This window comes from Protopterus annectens, chromosome 2.part0, assembly GCF_019279795.1.
Source record: "Protopterus annectens isolate FY-2018-M chromosome 2.part0, PAN1.0, whole genome shotgun sequence".
In the NCBI taxonomy this organism is placed as follows: Eukaryota; Metazoa; Chordata; order Ceratodontiformes; family Protopteridae; genus Protopterus; species Protopterus annectens.
This window is the reverse complement of record NC_056728.1, coordinates 142,330,532-142,346,051: the sequence shown is the minus strand read 5'-3', so window position 1 is coordinate 142,346,051 and position 15,520 is coordinate 142,330,532. Positions and strand designations below refer to the sequence as shown.

The window sequence follows — 15,520 nt, the reverse complement described above, 5'->3', positions numbered from 1 at the left end:
TCTTAGGCACATACTTAAACCCTTTGGTAAATAACTGAAAACAATGGTCAGATATAGCAAAATCATTATCATTCTAACCATTGACGTGGTGGATCTTTTTTCTGTTATTCCCCACGAATTAGGTCTCGAATGGTTAGAGGAGGCCCTTTGGGAATGCCCCAATATTACTAACAATGATGTGCATGCCATCACTGAATTAATGGGAGCAGTTTTAAAGAACAATTTTGTGTTCTTTTCTGGGGAATATTTCCATCAAGTGACAGGTGTGTCAATGGGGGCCAATTGTGCACCTACTTTTGCTGATATTATTATGTACATTTGGGAAAAGAAATTTATCCTGGATAGCCCTTTTTCCAAATCTTGGAACTTCTATGTTCGATTCCTTGATGATGTTTGTATCTTTTGGACGGGCCCCATGGGTGATATAGTGAAATTTATTCAGTACATCCATACCACCACTAATTTTTTAAAGTTTACACATCACATTTTTCAACACAGTGTAAACTATTTGGATGTAACACTCACCATGGTTGATGGTGGGTTTAAATCTAGCATCCATCGTAAACCCACATTCTCCAATGGTTATTTACATTATCAGAGTTCCCACCCTAATTTTCAAAAAGGGGATACTTAAGGACAATACGCATTTCCAGGATGACCTCCTAGATGTGGATTATCAGCAGGAATGTGGCATATTACAAAAATTTTTTAGAAAGGTTACCCTGTATCACTGATTAAGGCCGTTGAAGAGGAGGTTACTTCGGCTAGGTCATCCAGATTTGCTCCCATATTGGGTAGGTCTGGTGTTAACATCTCAGATAGTTTTACAACCAATAAAACTGACCAGTTTGCAAGTAGTTTTACTTTCATTACACAGTTTAGTGGAAATGCCTCCCACATAAGAAGTATTGTGGAAAAGGAATGGGGCACATTCAAGGAGTTGACCAACCTGGATACCTTCAAGGGTAAGGATGTTAAAACTGTGTTTAGGAGGGGTATAAACATCAAAAAAACCCTAGAGCAACAACATGTTTCCACCTTTCATTCCAGACCCAATGTAGGGGTTTTCAAGTGTGGTCATTGTTCCTCCTGTAAGTATATACTTCAGGCCAGTCATGTGTTTTTGGAAAGTAGAGGTAGGGACATCAAGGTCAGGGGTCACTATAATTGCAAGACTGGTGGTTTGGTTTACCTGGCCATATGCCAACAATGTCCAGCCTTTTACGTTGGCAAAACCGAAAGGTTATTTTCTAGGCGTATTTATGAGCACATTTATGATATTTCTAAGTGCAAAAACACCAGTGCCCTGTATAAACACACCACCACATGCAATAATGCTAAGTTTTTGTTTTTTGTTTTGGGGGTGGTTCCAAAGGACATCAGGGGGGGTCCATGGGAGGCACGTTTGGCCCACAAAGAAACGTACTGGCAGATTTTGTTGGAGGCCAACAGATCCCCTGGCCTTAATGAATCCATTTCGATTGTTCCGTATTTAAAAATTAAGGCACAATATATTTAGATAAATTGTGCCTAAGTTGTTTTTATTGTTTTTATTATTTGTATTATTCATTCCTTGATTATACTAGTAAATGAACATTGTTATGTGTTTATGAATTTTATAAGTTATTCCAAAAATTTTTTAGGTTAGTTTTTTATTTAATAACTTGTTTTTTGGTTATTGTGGACTAGGATGTATTTGACATATTATAATGTATTTTGGTACCTTCATTTGTTGGAAAATGTTTTTTATTAAGTCCTTTTGACTTTAAATATTTTAATAATGATTTATCAATTAATCAATTAGTGTTTTGGCTATAGTATTTAAACCAGTTGAATGCAGGATCTTGTTGTATCTGATGAAGTCTTTCCAATAGACGAAAACGTGTGTGGAGTGTATTTCTGGAGTATTTTTGACACGTTAATAAAATCTGTTTTGGATATTTTGCCTGATTGTGAGCTCTACTGCCTAAACTACTGGACTGGTGTGGCTGCTTTCTCTGTTGAGGTTTGTTTTATTGCAGCGTTTGTTTTTCGAGGTGTGTTCGTTATGGCTGCTAGTCCGGTGGTGTCTCCAGGGCATGGGCAACAGAGGAATTTCCCTGTGGAATCGTCCGGGTCCGAAATGGACGGACTATCCCAGCTCACGGGCCAGTTAACTACTTTAATTAATCTTCTGACTCCTTTGGGAACTGGTATCCAGGCTCTACTTCAAGAGCAACGTAATTCTTCCAGGTTGGTTGGTTCCAACCAGAGTAATGCACCCGTTTCAGACTTTGTTGATGGTGTAGTCCGAGTTAGAGAGAACGTACAGGGCGTTCCTGCAACCGATTTCAACAATACGCCAGCTGTTTTCCACCATTCTGCATCCTCACCTATTTCTGCCGCACAACCGGACAGAGACATTGGGAATAACCATCTTCCTACTTCCTCCTTCAATGAATGGTTTAAGTCTAAACCTAAATTTCTTTACGAGGAGCATTTTCAGGGTCGTGGAGCTAATGGCGTTGTCTATTCTGAATTGGAACGGCGTTTTGAGAACGCACTTTACCGGTATCGGACTCTTGAGCTGGACAATTTGTATCTTATGGAAAATTTAAACAAAGGTACTGTACCCAAAGGTTTACGGGTATTTAAATACCCTAATCAGGTTATGTTAGGCAGCCCCTTTCATAAGGACCTCATTGAGGCCTTTGATCAATGTGGGCGCAGTATAGTGAAAGCTATTATTAAAAAGAATAATGAAGAATTGTGTATTTTACAGCAAGATATTTCTGTGTATTTTAAAAGAATGTCTGATGATTTGTTATTTGATTCCAACAAATGTAGTGAAATTAGAAGGGATGTTGATACACATTGCGAGACAGTTTTGAATCGCAAATATAAAAAGCTAAGAAGGGACCTGTTAGAATACGAACAGGGATGACAATACCCTAATCCGCCTCCTTTTAAACAACAATTTTACCACCATGAGCATGAATTTGGTTTTTCTTCCGATAGTCCTCCCAGGGAGGTTCCATTGGAACAGAGGGATATTACATCTCCCCATGGTGACTTCCCTGAGTTATTGGGTGAGGATGAGCCAGCTCTGCGTAGGTCTGAACGTATTCGCCAACAAGGGCAACAACCCCACAATAATTTTCACCCTTTAGATCGGGCCCCTCCGGTACAGAGAGGGAGGGGGGGATTTACTCGCGGGTGGAAGAGAAACCAGAGACAGCATTGGTAAGGAACTATGAACATGTTGTCACTCCTTTGGGAGATTATACTTTACATTCCTGTAATAATTATTATATTTATAATTACAGTGATTTTGCTATATCTGACCATTGTTTTCAGTTATTTACCAAAGGGTTTAAGTATGTGCCTAAGAAACCTAGTAATTTAATACTAGCCATTCTGGACCTTAAGCTTTTTACCCGAAAATTAAATTTGGAACATTTATTGGGTAACTCCAATGTCACTCCTGTTTTTTTCCTGAGGAGATCTAGTACCTTTAATCCCCCTCTTCACCCACAACTCAAAAATTTTGAGAAAAGGATTGAGGGTAGGTTTAGGAAGGAGCTGGGCACGGACCGTCCTGTGGCCAACTTAACACAAGAGGAGAGACAATTACTTGAACATCTTAAGGGTGACCCTACCCTTAGGGTTATGGAGCCTGATATGGGTGGGGGGATGGTCATTATGGATAGTTTAGTCTATCAAGGTAAAATGTATGACATTCTTCATGACCATCAGAAATACACCTCTGCCTCCTTGAACGAAATTAACATCTCTTACCACAAGATTGATCTAGTTGTTCAGGACTTATTAGATCAGGAGGTTATTGATTTTCCAGTCTATACCTTCCTTTCAAACCCAGATCCCAGGATACCATCTATTTTTGGGATTCCCAAGGTGCACAAAGACCCCATTGACCCACCTTTAAGGCCCATAGTAGCCTCCCAAGGTTCCAAGACACATCCTATATCCAAATTCTTGGATTGGAAATTGAAAGAGCTATGGGGCAGGGAAGAGTACATTCTTAAATATTCCTGGGCCTTTTTGCATTGTGTAACACCAGAATTATTTGTACCTAATTTGGTATTTCTAACCATTGACGTGGTGGATCTTTTTTCTGTTATTCCCCACGAATTAGGTCTCGAATGGTTAGAGGAGGCCCTTTGGGAATGCCCCAATATTACTAACAATGATGTGCATGCCATCACTGAATTAATGGGAGCAGTTTTAAAGAACAATTTTGTGTTCTTTTCTGGGGAATATTTCCATCAAGTGACAGGTGTGTCAATGGGGGCCAATTGTGCACCTACTTTTGCTGATATTATTATGTACATTTGGGAAAAGAAATTTATCCTGGATAGCCCTTTTTCCAAATCTTGGAACTTCTATGTTCGATTCCTTGATGATGTTTGTATCTTTTGGTGATATAGTGAAATTTATTCAGTACATCCATACCACCACTAATTTTTTAAAGCTTACACATCACATTTTTCAACACAGTGTAAACTATTTGGATGTAACACTCACCATGGTTGATGGTGGGTTTAAATCTAGCATCTATCGTAAACCCACATTCTCCAATGGTTATTTACATTATCAGAGTTCCCACCCTAATTTTCAAAAAGGGATACTTACGGGACAATATTTCCAGGATGACCTCCTAGATGTGGATTATCAGCAGGAATGTGGCATATTACAAAAATTATTTTTAGAAAGGGGTTACCCTGTATCACTGATTAAGGCCGTTGAAGAGGAGGTTACTTCGGCTAGGTCATCCAGATTTGCTCCCATATTGGGTAGGTCTGGTGTTAACATCTCAGATAGTTTTACAACCAATAAAACTGACCAGTTTGCAAGTAGTTTTACTTTCATTACACAGTTTAGTGGAAATGCCTCCCACATAAGAAGTATTGTGGAAAAGGAATGGGGCACATTCAAGGAGTTGACCGACCTGGATACCTTCAAGGGTAAGGATGTTAAAACCGTGTTTAGGAGGGGTATAAACATCAAAAAAACCCTAGAGCAACAACATGTTTCCACCTTGCATTCCAGACCCAATGTAGGGGTTTTCAAGTGTGGTCATTGTTCCTCCTGTAAGTATATACTTCAGGCCAGTCATGTGTTTTTGGAAAGTAGAGGTAGGGACATCAAGGTCAGGGGTCACTATAATTGCAAGACTGGTGGTTTGGTTTACCTGGCCATATGCCAACAATGTCCAGCCTTTTACGTTGGCAAAACCGAAAGGTTATTTTCTAGGCGTATTTATGAGCACATTTATGATATTTCTAAGTGCAAAAACACCAGTGCCCTGTATAAACACACCACCACATGCAATAATGCTAAGTTTTTGTTTTTTGTTTTGGAGGTGGTTCCAAAGGACATCAGGGGGGGTCCATGGGAGGCACGTTTGGCCCACAAAGAAACGTACTGGCAGATTTTGTTGGAGGCCAACAGATCCCCTGGCCTTAATGAATCCATTTCGATTGTTCCAGATTAAAATTAAGGCACAATATATTTAGATAAATTGTGCCTAAGTTGTTTTTATTGTTTTTATTATTTGTATTATTCATTCCTTGATTATACTAGTAAATGAACATTGTTATGTGTTTATGAATTTTATAAGTCATTTCAAAAAATTTTTTAGGTTAGTTTTTTATTTAATAACTTGTTTTTTGGTTATTGTGGACTAGGATGTATTTGACATATTATAATGTATTTTGGTACCTTCATTTGTTGGAAAATGTTTTTTATTAAGTCCTTTTGACTTTAAATATTTTAATAATGATTTATCAATTAATCAATTAGTGTTTTGGCTATAGTATTTAAACCAGTTGAATGCAGGATCTTGTTGTATCTGATGAAGTCTTTCCAATAGACGAAAACGTGTGTGGAGTGTATTTCTGGAGTATTTTTGACACGTTAATAAAATCTGTTTTGGATATTTTGCCTGATTGTGAGCTCTACTGCCTAAACTACTGGACTGGTGTGGCTGCTTTCTCTGTTGAGATCTTTATTTAATGTTACAACAGGTTGATTGCCTAATTGATACATAAATAATTCCAAACAGAGGGCGGTATTAATTTATGATCATTATTCTTGAATGAATAGAGTAGGAGTTTAATGTGTCTATGTAAAAGAGATTCAATGTACTCTTGTTGGAATTCTGTCTTTGACTTCCATTCCTTAGCATGCAGCAACTTTATGACACAGAAAAACACTCACACCACCTTCAGCACTGCGGGCTGTCATGAGTATTTCTCTCTGACTACCTCAAGTATCCAAGCAGCTACTTCAATTTATGCTGCTGCAAACATGGAGTACTAAAGAACTTCAACTCAGACAGGAAATGCAATATCGACCTTTCTAAATGTCTATAGTGCACTTAAGACCAATTATGATATGCCAGCCGCATCCCCTAATGTTTTGCACGCAAGGCATCTACCATCTTCACCTTACCCCACCCTCAGCTACACTTCTACTAGAGAGACTGGAAGGATCTGTTTCTACAGAGAGGTAGTAGGCTACAAAGCAGGAAAGACTGCTGAACTGTTATCCTGTGCAACGTAGGTTCCTATAAGTACTGTGTTTGTTCTTCTGACTTACCTAGCTTTGGTTTATCCTCTCTCCAAGTCTGAAGGTGAAGAATGTCTTCTTTTCTGTTGGTTTTGTAAAACAGACACAATAATAACCATAAGAGTGGCTCTAGAGACTGTAATTATGGCTAATAATAGGCTAGCTTTGTCATAGTGTAGAACTAGTTCTAAGCCATTGGAAGCTTTACAGGAGCTCATGAAAGTGGAAGATGTGTGTGTAGGGTGGAAGTGGGTGTACCATATAAATTAAGCTTGGTATTAAGCAAGAACCAAGTCCGGTAGAAACGATAAATGTTTGGGTCAAATATGGAGGCAGAAAGGTAGTAAGTGAAAAGGTAAAGAACACATATGACAGATAATAAATAAAAGCAAAGCAACTGGTTCTGTCAGCTAGAAGGATGAAGCCCTTATTATATGGCCCCAGATGACTGGCATATAATTGGACAGTCTATGAGCTGAAGGGCCGACATGGGGGATGATAGTGAATGACTAAGGCCAACTCACTTATTCTAGAGGAAGGATGGCAGTTTTAGTCTGCGGTGTTGTGAGCTTCTAGCAGGTGGAAGCTTTAAGTTGTCAGAATGTGGCAAGGACTGGTAACAGTGGCTTTGTGGCTGCCAGTTGAAGGCCATTTGCATCCAGTCTGAGGAGAAGCAACCTCATGGTTCACTTCATGTGGAAAGAGAGGGTTCTTCCATGGATTGATGTGGGGTGCCCTTGCCCAGTGAGATGGGGGCTAAGGGACTAAATAGGAGGTTATGGTAGATGCTTGATGGTCTGCAGACTCAATAGCTAAAAATTACTTAGAAAAAAATAATAAATGAGAGGAAAGAAGAAAGAGACCAAAGGGACCACAAAGAAGCCATAAAGTGAGAGCAAATATCAACCATCAAGCTGACACAGCTGTAATGAAATAGCTATCAGAAGACTGGAAGGTGAAAAAATAAATTCCTTAGCTAGATTAGGGAACAGAGAATGTATAAATCAGCAGGACACTGGACAAATGGAAATGTGATGAGGAATTTAAAAAATTGCAAGTAATCATGTCAAATATCTATTGAATTCTTCATGTCACCATTTGTTAACAGCAATGATCTAGCAAAACTAGCAAGGAAAGGTCGGATGCTATGTCAGGTGATAAATGGGCAGATGAGACAGTGATTAATTAGACCAAAGTGAATTAATCTAAGCATAGCATTCAGATAATTATCATGCCTGGATCTTATGTCAGCAGTGCCTTGTGGAACACCAGCTAAAATAATTGACCTCATCTTAGAAAGTGGAACCATTTTATAGGAGTGCAAGAAATGATATCTTACTTGCTGGTGTTCAATGTGAGGCTGCTAATGTCTATAGTTGCTTCAAACCTCGAGCTTTTGCTATACATAGATAATTTATGGTATCCCTACTGTTTGTCACAGCAGACTTGAGCAATGCTGAAAATATCGAACTTCAAAGATTTCTAGTGACCCGTCACAGCAACTGGATTCCCTCTTTTCTGAATTGGTGTGATCTTCAAGTTGAGGGTGCAATGGGACAACCCCTAAAAATATATATAGTGTTTTGTGATCTTGGGAGCATCAGTGTATTGGCTAGTGCCCTTCCAAAGTTTTCAATGTTTTCGGGTTGGATAATTGCAAGTTAGTCAATCATGTGATAATTCATAGTGGATCTGTAACTTAGCTGTGCTTGATATGTAGTGTTATTGCTATTGTTATTGTTGTTGTGAATCACAGCCAAACACAATTCATCCTCTGTGGCTGATGACACATTTTCACTGAGACGCAGTGAGCATGTGCCAGGAGTGAGAATAATGAAGTAAGGAGGTGTGGGGGTTATTTTTACTTCATTCGCTTGTAGATTTATCAGTGTTACGAGTATGTTTATAAACACATACTCAGGCTGTGAATTTCACGCTGTGTTTAACGGGAATTTGTAAATCAGCATATATCGATGTGAGTGCTCACTATTACTGCACAATAATGATTCCAAGAAACCAGTACATAATAAGGATGTTATATTTAGTTCCATACCACTGAAATTTAAGGAAACATTCTATCGGGAATGCTAGTTTAGTTCACAAATTCAAACATCTTGAAGGATAACAGCATGGGTTTTCATCACAAAGCCCTTATCAAAACAATCTGATTCGTTTCTAAAATTGACCATGGATGCATGTGGTCTGTTTTGACTTTAGCAAGGTGTTTGTTCTTATTCTTTTCAAGTGGTTGGTAGATTAATAAAAGTGTATTGTGGGTAGGAAACTAGATAATTGCCCATAATGAGATGTTGGTGTTTTAGTGGTAATTACATAAAGAGAATCTGGTAACAAGGGAGGTGTCACAAAGTTTGTGATTGTAGAATGTTTGTGTTGGGCCTTGTGCTGGAGAGAAGCATCAGTGTTTTCAATGGTGATATCATGACAGGTGTTATTTTCTTCACAGTGGGGACAATGAGTTATACATGCAGCTAGGAAGCTGGATATATAGAAAACAGCTGTGTTTATGCAAAAATGGAAATGGTTTTGGATGTTGAATAGAAATCTACTAATACATGGATTCTAATAATTGATGTCCGTTAGGGGCATAGAGTAAAAGGACCTTGTGAAGTTATAGTCACCCAAGTATGACTCTTACAATGGAGTAGGAAAGACTACTAGAAAAGTCAACACAGTTCTAGGATTCGTACTTATGGTAATGGCCTCAAAAGGTATCTAGTAAGTTTTTCTACTCTGAAGGACATTGTCCACACTACATCTCTGGGGCAGTAATTCTACAAACCAGAGAGAGAGAAAGTGGTATGAAGATATGACTGTTGGAGTTTGTGAAAAATAATGACAAACAGGTATCACACAAGGGACAAAAATCAGGGAAATGGGGATATGATATGTATGTATCACAATCCATGGGGCAAGTAGGAATGGGGAGGTGCAGAAGAACAGTACCACATGTAGTGGCCATGGATGGCAGCCAAAATGGGGAGGCATTCTGAAGCCCCCCAAAGGAAATACCCTTTTACTGATAGGATGGTAGTTCCATGAAAAACATTTCATGTGACTGTGGGAGAATGTAAAGTGAAATGTTAAAAGGTGACAAGTACAAGTGGAAGAAGGTATAAAACAGGTGTTGTTTGGAGATGGCAGTTCCATAAATTCCATAAAAGGTGCTCTTGGTTAACCATGGTGCTCTGGTAGCATCTTTACCTTTTTATGTGTAAATTGCATTTGCTGAGCAGCCTCCTGGTCTAGTAACTCAGCAAGGCATTTTGTTTCCTGATATTTACCATCCCAGTATCATATTATTAGTTGAAGTGTTTAGCCCCTGTACTCTGCTTCTTTACTACATAGGTTCATAGGTTCATAGGTAGGTACTAGGCTATCGGCCCGAGGGCCTACGTAAGCCTAGCCAACAAGGTTCCCTGGCTTACGCCACCCAAGAAAGTTATTTTCCTGTGACACTGTTGAGCAGAGACACAGAAATGATCCCCGTGGTGTATTTCCTATTATCCATCCACTCATCAAGATTTTTCTTGAAGGGTGCTAATGAAGAACTTTGCTTGACATAGATGGGTAGCCTGTTTCAGAGTATGGGAAGTCTCTAGGACAGGATTCTATCCCTCCAGCATGTCCTGTTTATTGTGGTGACAAGGTTTAGGTCCCTAGAGCATGTAGGTCAGAAGGATTGGGGTTTCTTCAGGTATAGCATGTTCAACAGCTCTGGGTTTGACATAGCCTTATATATTAGGCAGAGATCAACTCGGAGTAGGCGATATGCTACAGAGTAAAGCTGGAGTTTTTTGAGGCAGTCAGTGTATGGCATCTGTTTGAGGCCAGTAATCCTCTTTGTGAGGTACTTCTGTGGCCTTTCCAGCTGCTGCAGATGTCTTGTGAGATGCATTCCAAAAGGGGCGTTGTACTCTATAATGGGTCTAATGAGTGATGAGTAGAGGGTAACGATGACCTCTTTTTTCCTGTATGAGAACCCTTTTGTGATGAGGTGTGCCACGTAGAAGGACTTCCTGACCTACATTAGCATTCCTACATTCCTACATTACCAGCTTTATTATCTGACTGTTTTTGTAATGCTTGATCCATCACAGCACTCTTGCTCATCTTCTGTACAGCCTTCCCTGAATCACTTTCTTAAGATGTAGTTGCTTGGATTCTAGGCTGTCTAGATTATACGAATATTCTACACCTTAAACTGCTTTAAGAGTAGCAGCTGATACTCTGTACTTCTGTATGTGGTTTCCTGAGGAATTCCCTGTGGAGAAGTATATATATATATATATATATATATATATATATGTATGCGTGTGTGTGTATGTGTGTGTGTGTGTGTGTGTGTGTATATATATATATATATATATATATATATATATATATATATATATGTGTATATATATTGGTATCACTTTATGCATGCTTGAAGTGCATCTCTTGGTATTGTGTTGTGTTTTACTTAAAATTATATGTGGATGTTATTTGGCCATATATAGTTTTACAAACCTTTATCTCTGTATGTACAGTGGAATTCATTGCTAAGTAAAGTTATACAATATGGAATGTTTATCGTTTTCCTGAACACACAGACCAGATTGAATAAACTACAACCGTGATATGTAAGTAAAAATACAAACCTTTTTTTGAGAGCTTACAAAGATTCAGTAAGTGTTGATACTTACATTGTTAATTTTAAGTTTGCTCTTGTCCTGTTTCTGTAGATGTCCAGACAGGTGATAGAGGACAGCACGACTTCTTCTCCTATTAGCGTTGAAACCAGGAGGTCTGGTGTCTGTGAAAACCTCCAGATCATCTGTGTGGAGAAGAAAAATAAAAAGTCAATATGCAGTACACCTGAATTTTAATGGAACAGTGATTGCTGCTGTTCATTTATTTATTTATTTACAAGCCAGGTAGGTGGCTCATGCTAGGACCCTTTGCAGGTGCAACCTGGACACTGTGGTGGTAGAGATACATAAGCATTACTATAGTTCACATACATAACAGGGCATCTACAAAATATATCACTGATTACAAATGGTTGCAAAGAAAAGGTACAGAATGCTGAAAACAGCATTATGTCACATATGTTTCCTTTACTGATATTTTCACACTTTAAGAAGATTTATAACATGCCTAGTAATACATAAACTTGTAAGCTTAAATTTATCTTCACTAAGAGGAAAAAGAAAAATGAAAAAGAAGACTGAAGAACCAAAATATTTTCTGTACATATTTGCAAATTGTAGGTTAATTCCTTCCAAGAGGGTCTCACCCAAAGAAATGATTGGTGCCAGAAATATGGCCTCAGGCTGAATACAAAAAAATGCATAATCATCCCCTTTGGGAGAGTGATTTCCCCAGAAATTATCACAGTAATAACAACGTCCTAAGCATGCAGTCAGTCGTGAGGGATTTGGGCACCCAAATTGATAGCAATCTGACTTTTGACCTCCATGCTGCTTCCATTGTACGGAAAGCTTTCTACATGGCTGACCTCATAAGTAAGGGCATCTCATCCAGGGATAAGGAGGTCATAACATCCCTGTATTCTTCCCTTATAAGGTCCATTATTGAGTACAAAGGCCCCTTTTGGTATGTACCTCGCAAAGCACGTGCAGCAGCTGGAGAGACCACAGAGGTTCCTCACCAGGAGAATCCAGGGCCTCAAAAATCTACCACATACAGATAGGCTAAAAGCCCTATCCCTCTACTCTGTTTCATACCGACTCCTCAGAGGTGACCTCTGTCTGGCATACAAGGCGATCTCGGAGCTCCACTCGAGTAACCCACATGTGTGGCCTCAACCTGGTCTGTGGCATCAATAGGACTTGTTGATGGGACAGATTTGTATCCCAGAGACTCCCCCATCTATGGAATAGACTCCCTCTCCATGTCAAGCAGAGTACCTCTTTACCCCTTTTTAAGCGCAACCTGGATAACTGGATGGGGAAATAGAAAATACAATCCTGGGATTCCACCCGTGTCCCTGCTGGACAGGGGCATTGGGTGCTGATTTGTCTATGCATGGGCTAAACTCTTGGCTAGGCTTATCAGGGCCTCAGGGCCAATAGCCTAGTAACTTCCTATGATCCTATGATCCCATAATTACGGATAAGTGACAGGAAGTCTCTAGCTGAGCGGTAAGGAATGCTTTAGCAGGAATGTAATATGAGATTGAATGATGGGACAAATGTAGCCTTAGTCAATGAAGAATTTGCATCAGTATGTCTCCTTTAGGCATGATGTAAACTTGTGTCTAAATTCAGTACAATCTTTTAATTTTCTGATATAATAGAGATGATGTTTCAAGTTAACTGGAACTATCATACCAAAAGTCTTTTCTTCAATCACAAGGATAAAGAGAGGTCTCTGGAAAGTCTTATGTTTGGATTTAGAAAGTGTAGGTTTTATATTTCATTTATTTTTAAGAAGGGCAACATTTTCACAGAAAAGTTTAGAAGTGAAAGTGAAGAGCAGCACAGTTGAGCAAGATGGATGAACTGCATATGTTAACGTTAATTTTAATGATAGTGAGTTGTGTTTTACTTTTGTTTTGAGAGTAAATGGGATTGGGGGGTGGCATATTCCAAATTGGAAATAAAGGCATTAATAGGGCCTGAGGAGCAGGGTGATTGGTTAATTAATAAAAGGCTTTTAATTAAATATTTACTTTCTCTATTGTTAGATCTGTATGTTTTGTAAGGTGAGCATAAGGTGAATTGTTTATATTTTATATTTATATTTCATGTGCTAGGATATCCATCTTGGCAACACTGCATTGATATAATTATGCAGTCTAAAACAAGTACATGTTTTGACAGTGACATGAAATGCACATTTATACAATTAATTTTGATAATCAGTGTCTATTAAAATACGGTACATGAGTTTGGTTAGTCCATATTAAAATGATTGTTGTTACATTTCATGAGGAAGGAAGGTCTTATGATTCCTAATTCATATGAAGCTTAGTATTATATATATATATATATATATATATATATATATATATATATATAGTTTTATTTGTTTAGTATGCCTTTTGTTGACCAAGTTACTTTCACTAAACCAGTGCCCTCTTTTTAGGGGAGGTCCGTGGTGGGAATCATACCGACTAGTAGGAATTTGGCCAGAAAATTGTGGAACTTCCTCTACTCTTTTTTGAGCACTAGGTTGTCACTGGCACCTGGAAAATTCCAAGATGCAGGAAGGAATAAATAAGGTTGCTGGAGAACTTTTAGAGAGAGAGAGAGAATCAGAGAGTGAGATGAAATCCTAGTTACCACCTGTTAATCAGAGGTCTGGATACTGAAGTGTTGGAGAATTTAGTGAAGGAAGGAGAACCAGGTGAAGGACAGGAGATGAGCAAGAGTGCTGTGCTGGACCACACATTACAGAAATGGTCAGAATATTAAGCTGGTACTGTGATACAGAAGCAGGGTACAGGGCTAAAAGCACAGGTGCATGTTTGGCTGCAACTGGGTTCTGTAAATGACAGAAATGAAACAAGGAAAAACATATGCAAGTATAAGTGACGGAACAACAAGCAGTGTGCAAAGTGAAGGAGGTTTTTGGCAAGAGCAGAAGGGCAGCTTCAGAAAAAAAATGTCCAGTGTTAAGTATAAGAAGCAAAACCAGTGCTACTATTGTCAGGTAGGAACTTATGGAAAATATTATATTGCCAGTAGAATTTACCTGAAGGGATGTAAGAGCTTTGATAGAATTTAGAGAATACTTTTGTGGAGTAATTTTTGAATTATTTCAAATGCAGAACAGTTTTAGGTGAAACAGAAAATAAAACAGCATATCAACTTTGAAGGGCTTTATTTTTTCAGAACTTGCAGTTAAAATGAAAACTAAAACTGACTGATTCTGAACTTCAGAAATGGAGGAATTTGAACTTAAAACTTGTTTCTCACAAAATATGACAAACTACATGACGTGAAGAAAATGTTCAATAACAGAAATATATTGTTAGGTGGATGGGAAGTGTGGGTTACACTAGATATGCATCCTTTCAATACCAGTGAAAGGGAAAAGAGCACCTGTTAGATATTGGGGCCTATCAAAGGATTGTTTGTGGGAATCACAGAAGCATTTGGTTCAGAAATGTACAAAAGAAAGATCTGGGCAGTAGGAGGAGCATGCTCATACTGCTGGGAATCGTAAGCCTTTTTTTGTAGGAAATGTAATGAGCCTGGCCTGTTTTGGTTCGAATGTCCACTAATGGGAAAAGAAAATATATATGAAAAAGAAACTTGGGGGAGGGGCGTTATGTAGAAAATGATAGTCAGGAAGAAATTTAAATGGCTGATATATATGAGAAAGTGGCAAAATGCATGACTCAAGATGAATAAAAGCAAAAAAGAGCAAGGAGAAGGGATAATCTTAGAAGATATTCAGATACAAACAGAAAATAAGTAAGATGGATTGACAAGTGAGGAAGAGGAAGATGGTGACTCAGAAACAGGCAAATCAAGAGCATAAAGATGTTCACTCTATTAGAGGGGAAGGGGGTTCATATGGAGAAAGAGAAAAATAAGAGCAGAAGGAAAACATCTGCAAAAAACGCTAAGGGACATACCTGTCAACTGTACAGATTTTTGCAGAATGTACACATTTTTGCCTCATATCTTTGTCCGTTTTTCATAAATTTGTGATTTTTCTGGCAAATTAATGCCAAATCATTAAAGATTGAAGTTAGAAAATAATGACAGATGTTTTAGTTTCAGACGTCATACCCTTCAGAAAATTCATGCTAATGCATAACCTGTTATTCTATCAATTTTCTAAGTTTGTAAGTGCAATATTTAAAATTTGTCCCTATATTTGGGCCTTTGACCCACTTTTATTTATGGATTTGTCCAAATTCCAGGTTGAGAGGATTGGTATTTTGGGACTAAATGTGAATAATATAAAAAGCAAA

At 38.4% G+C, this 15,520-nt stretch overlaps 1 protein-coding gene across 1 annotated transcript in view; it reads right to left on the bottom strand.

Annotated features, from left to right (window-relative positions):
- Positions 1 to 15,520, bottom strand: part of LOC122793005 (potassium voltage-gated channel subfamily H member 8-like) — a 3,945,365-nt gene that overhangs the window by 1,882,155 nt on the left and 2,047,690 nt on the right. Inside the window, exon 4 of the mRNA XM_044060632.1 lies at positions 11,274 to 11,404. Within this exon, the coding sequence (XP_043916567.1) occupies positions 11,274 to 11,404 (131 nt within the window). The remainder of the gene's footprint in view (positions 1 to 11,273; positions 11,405 to 15,520) is intronic.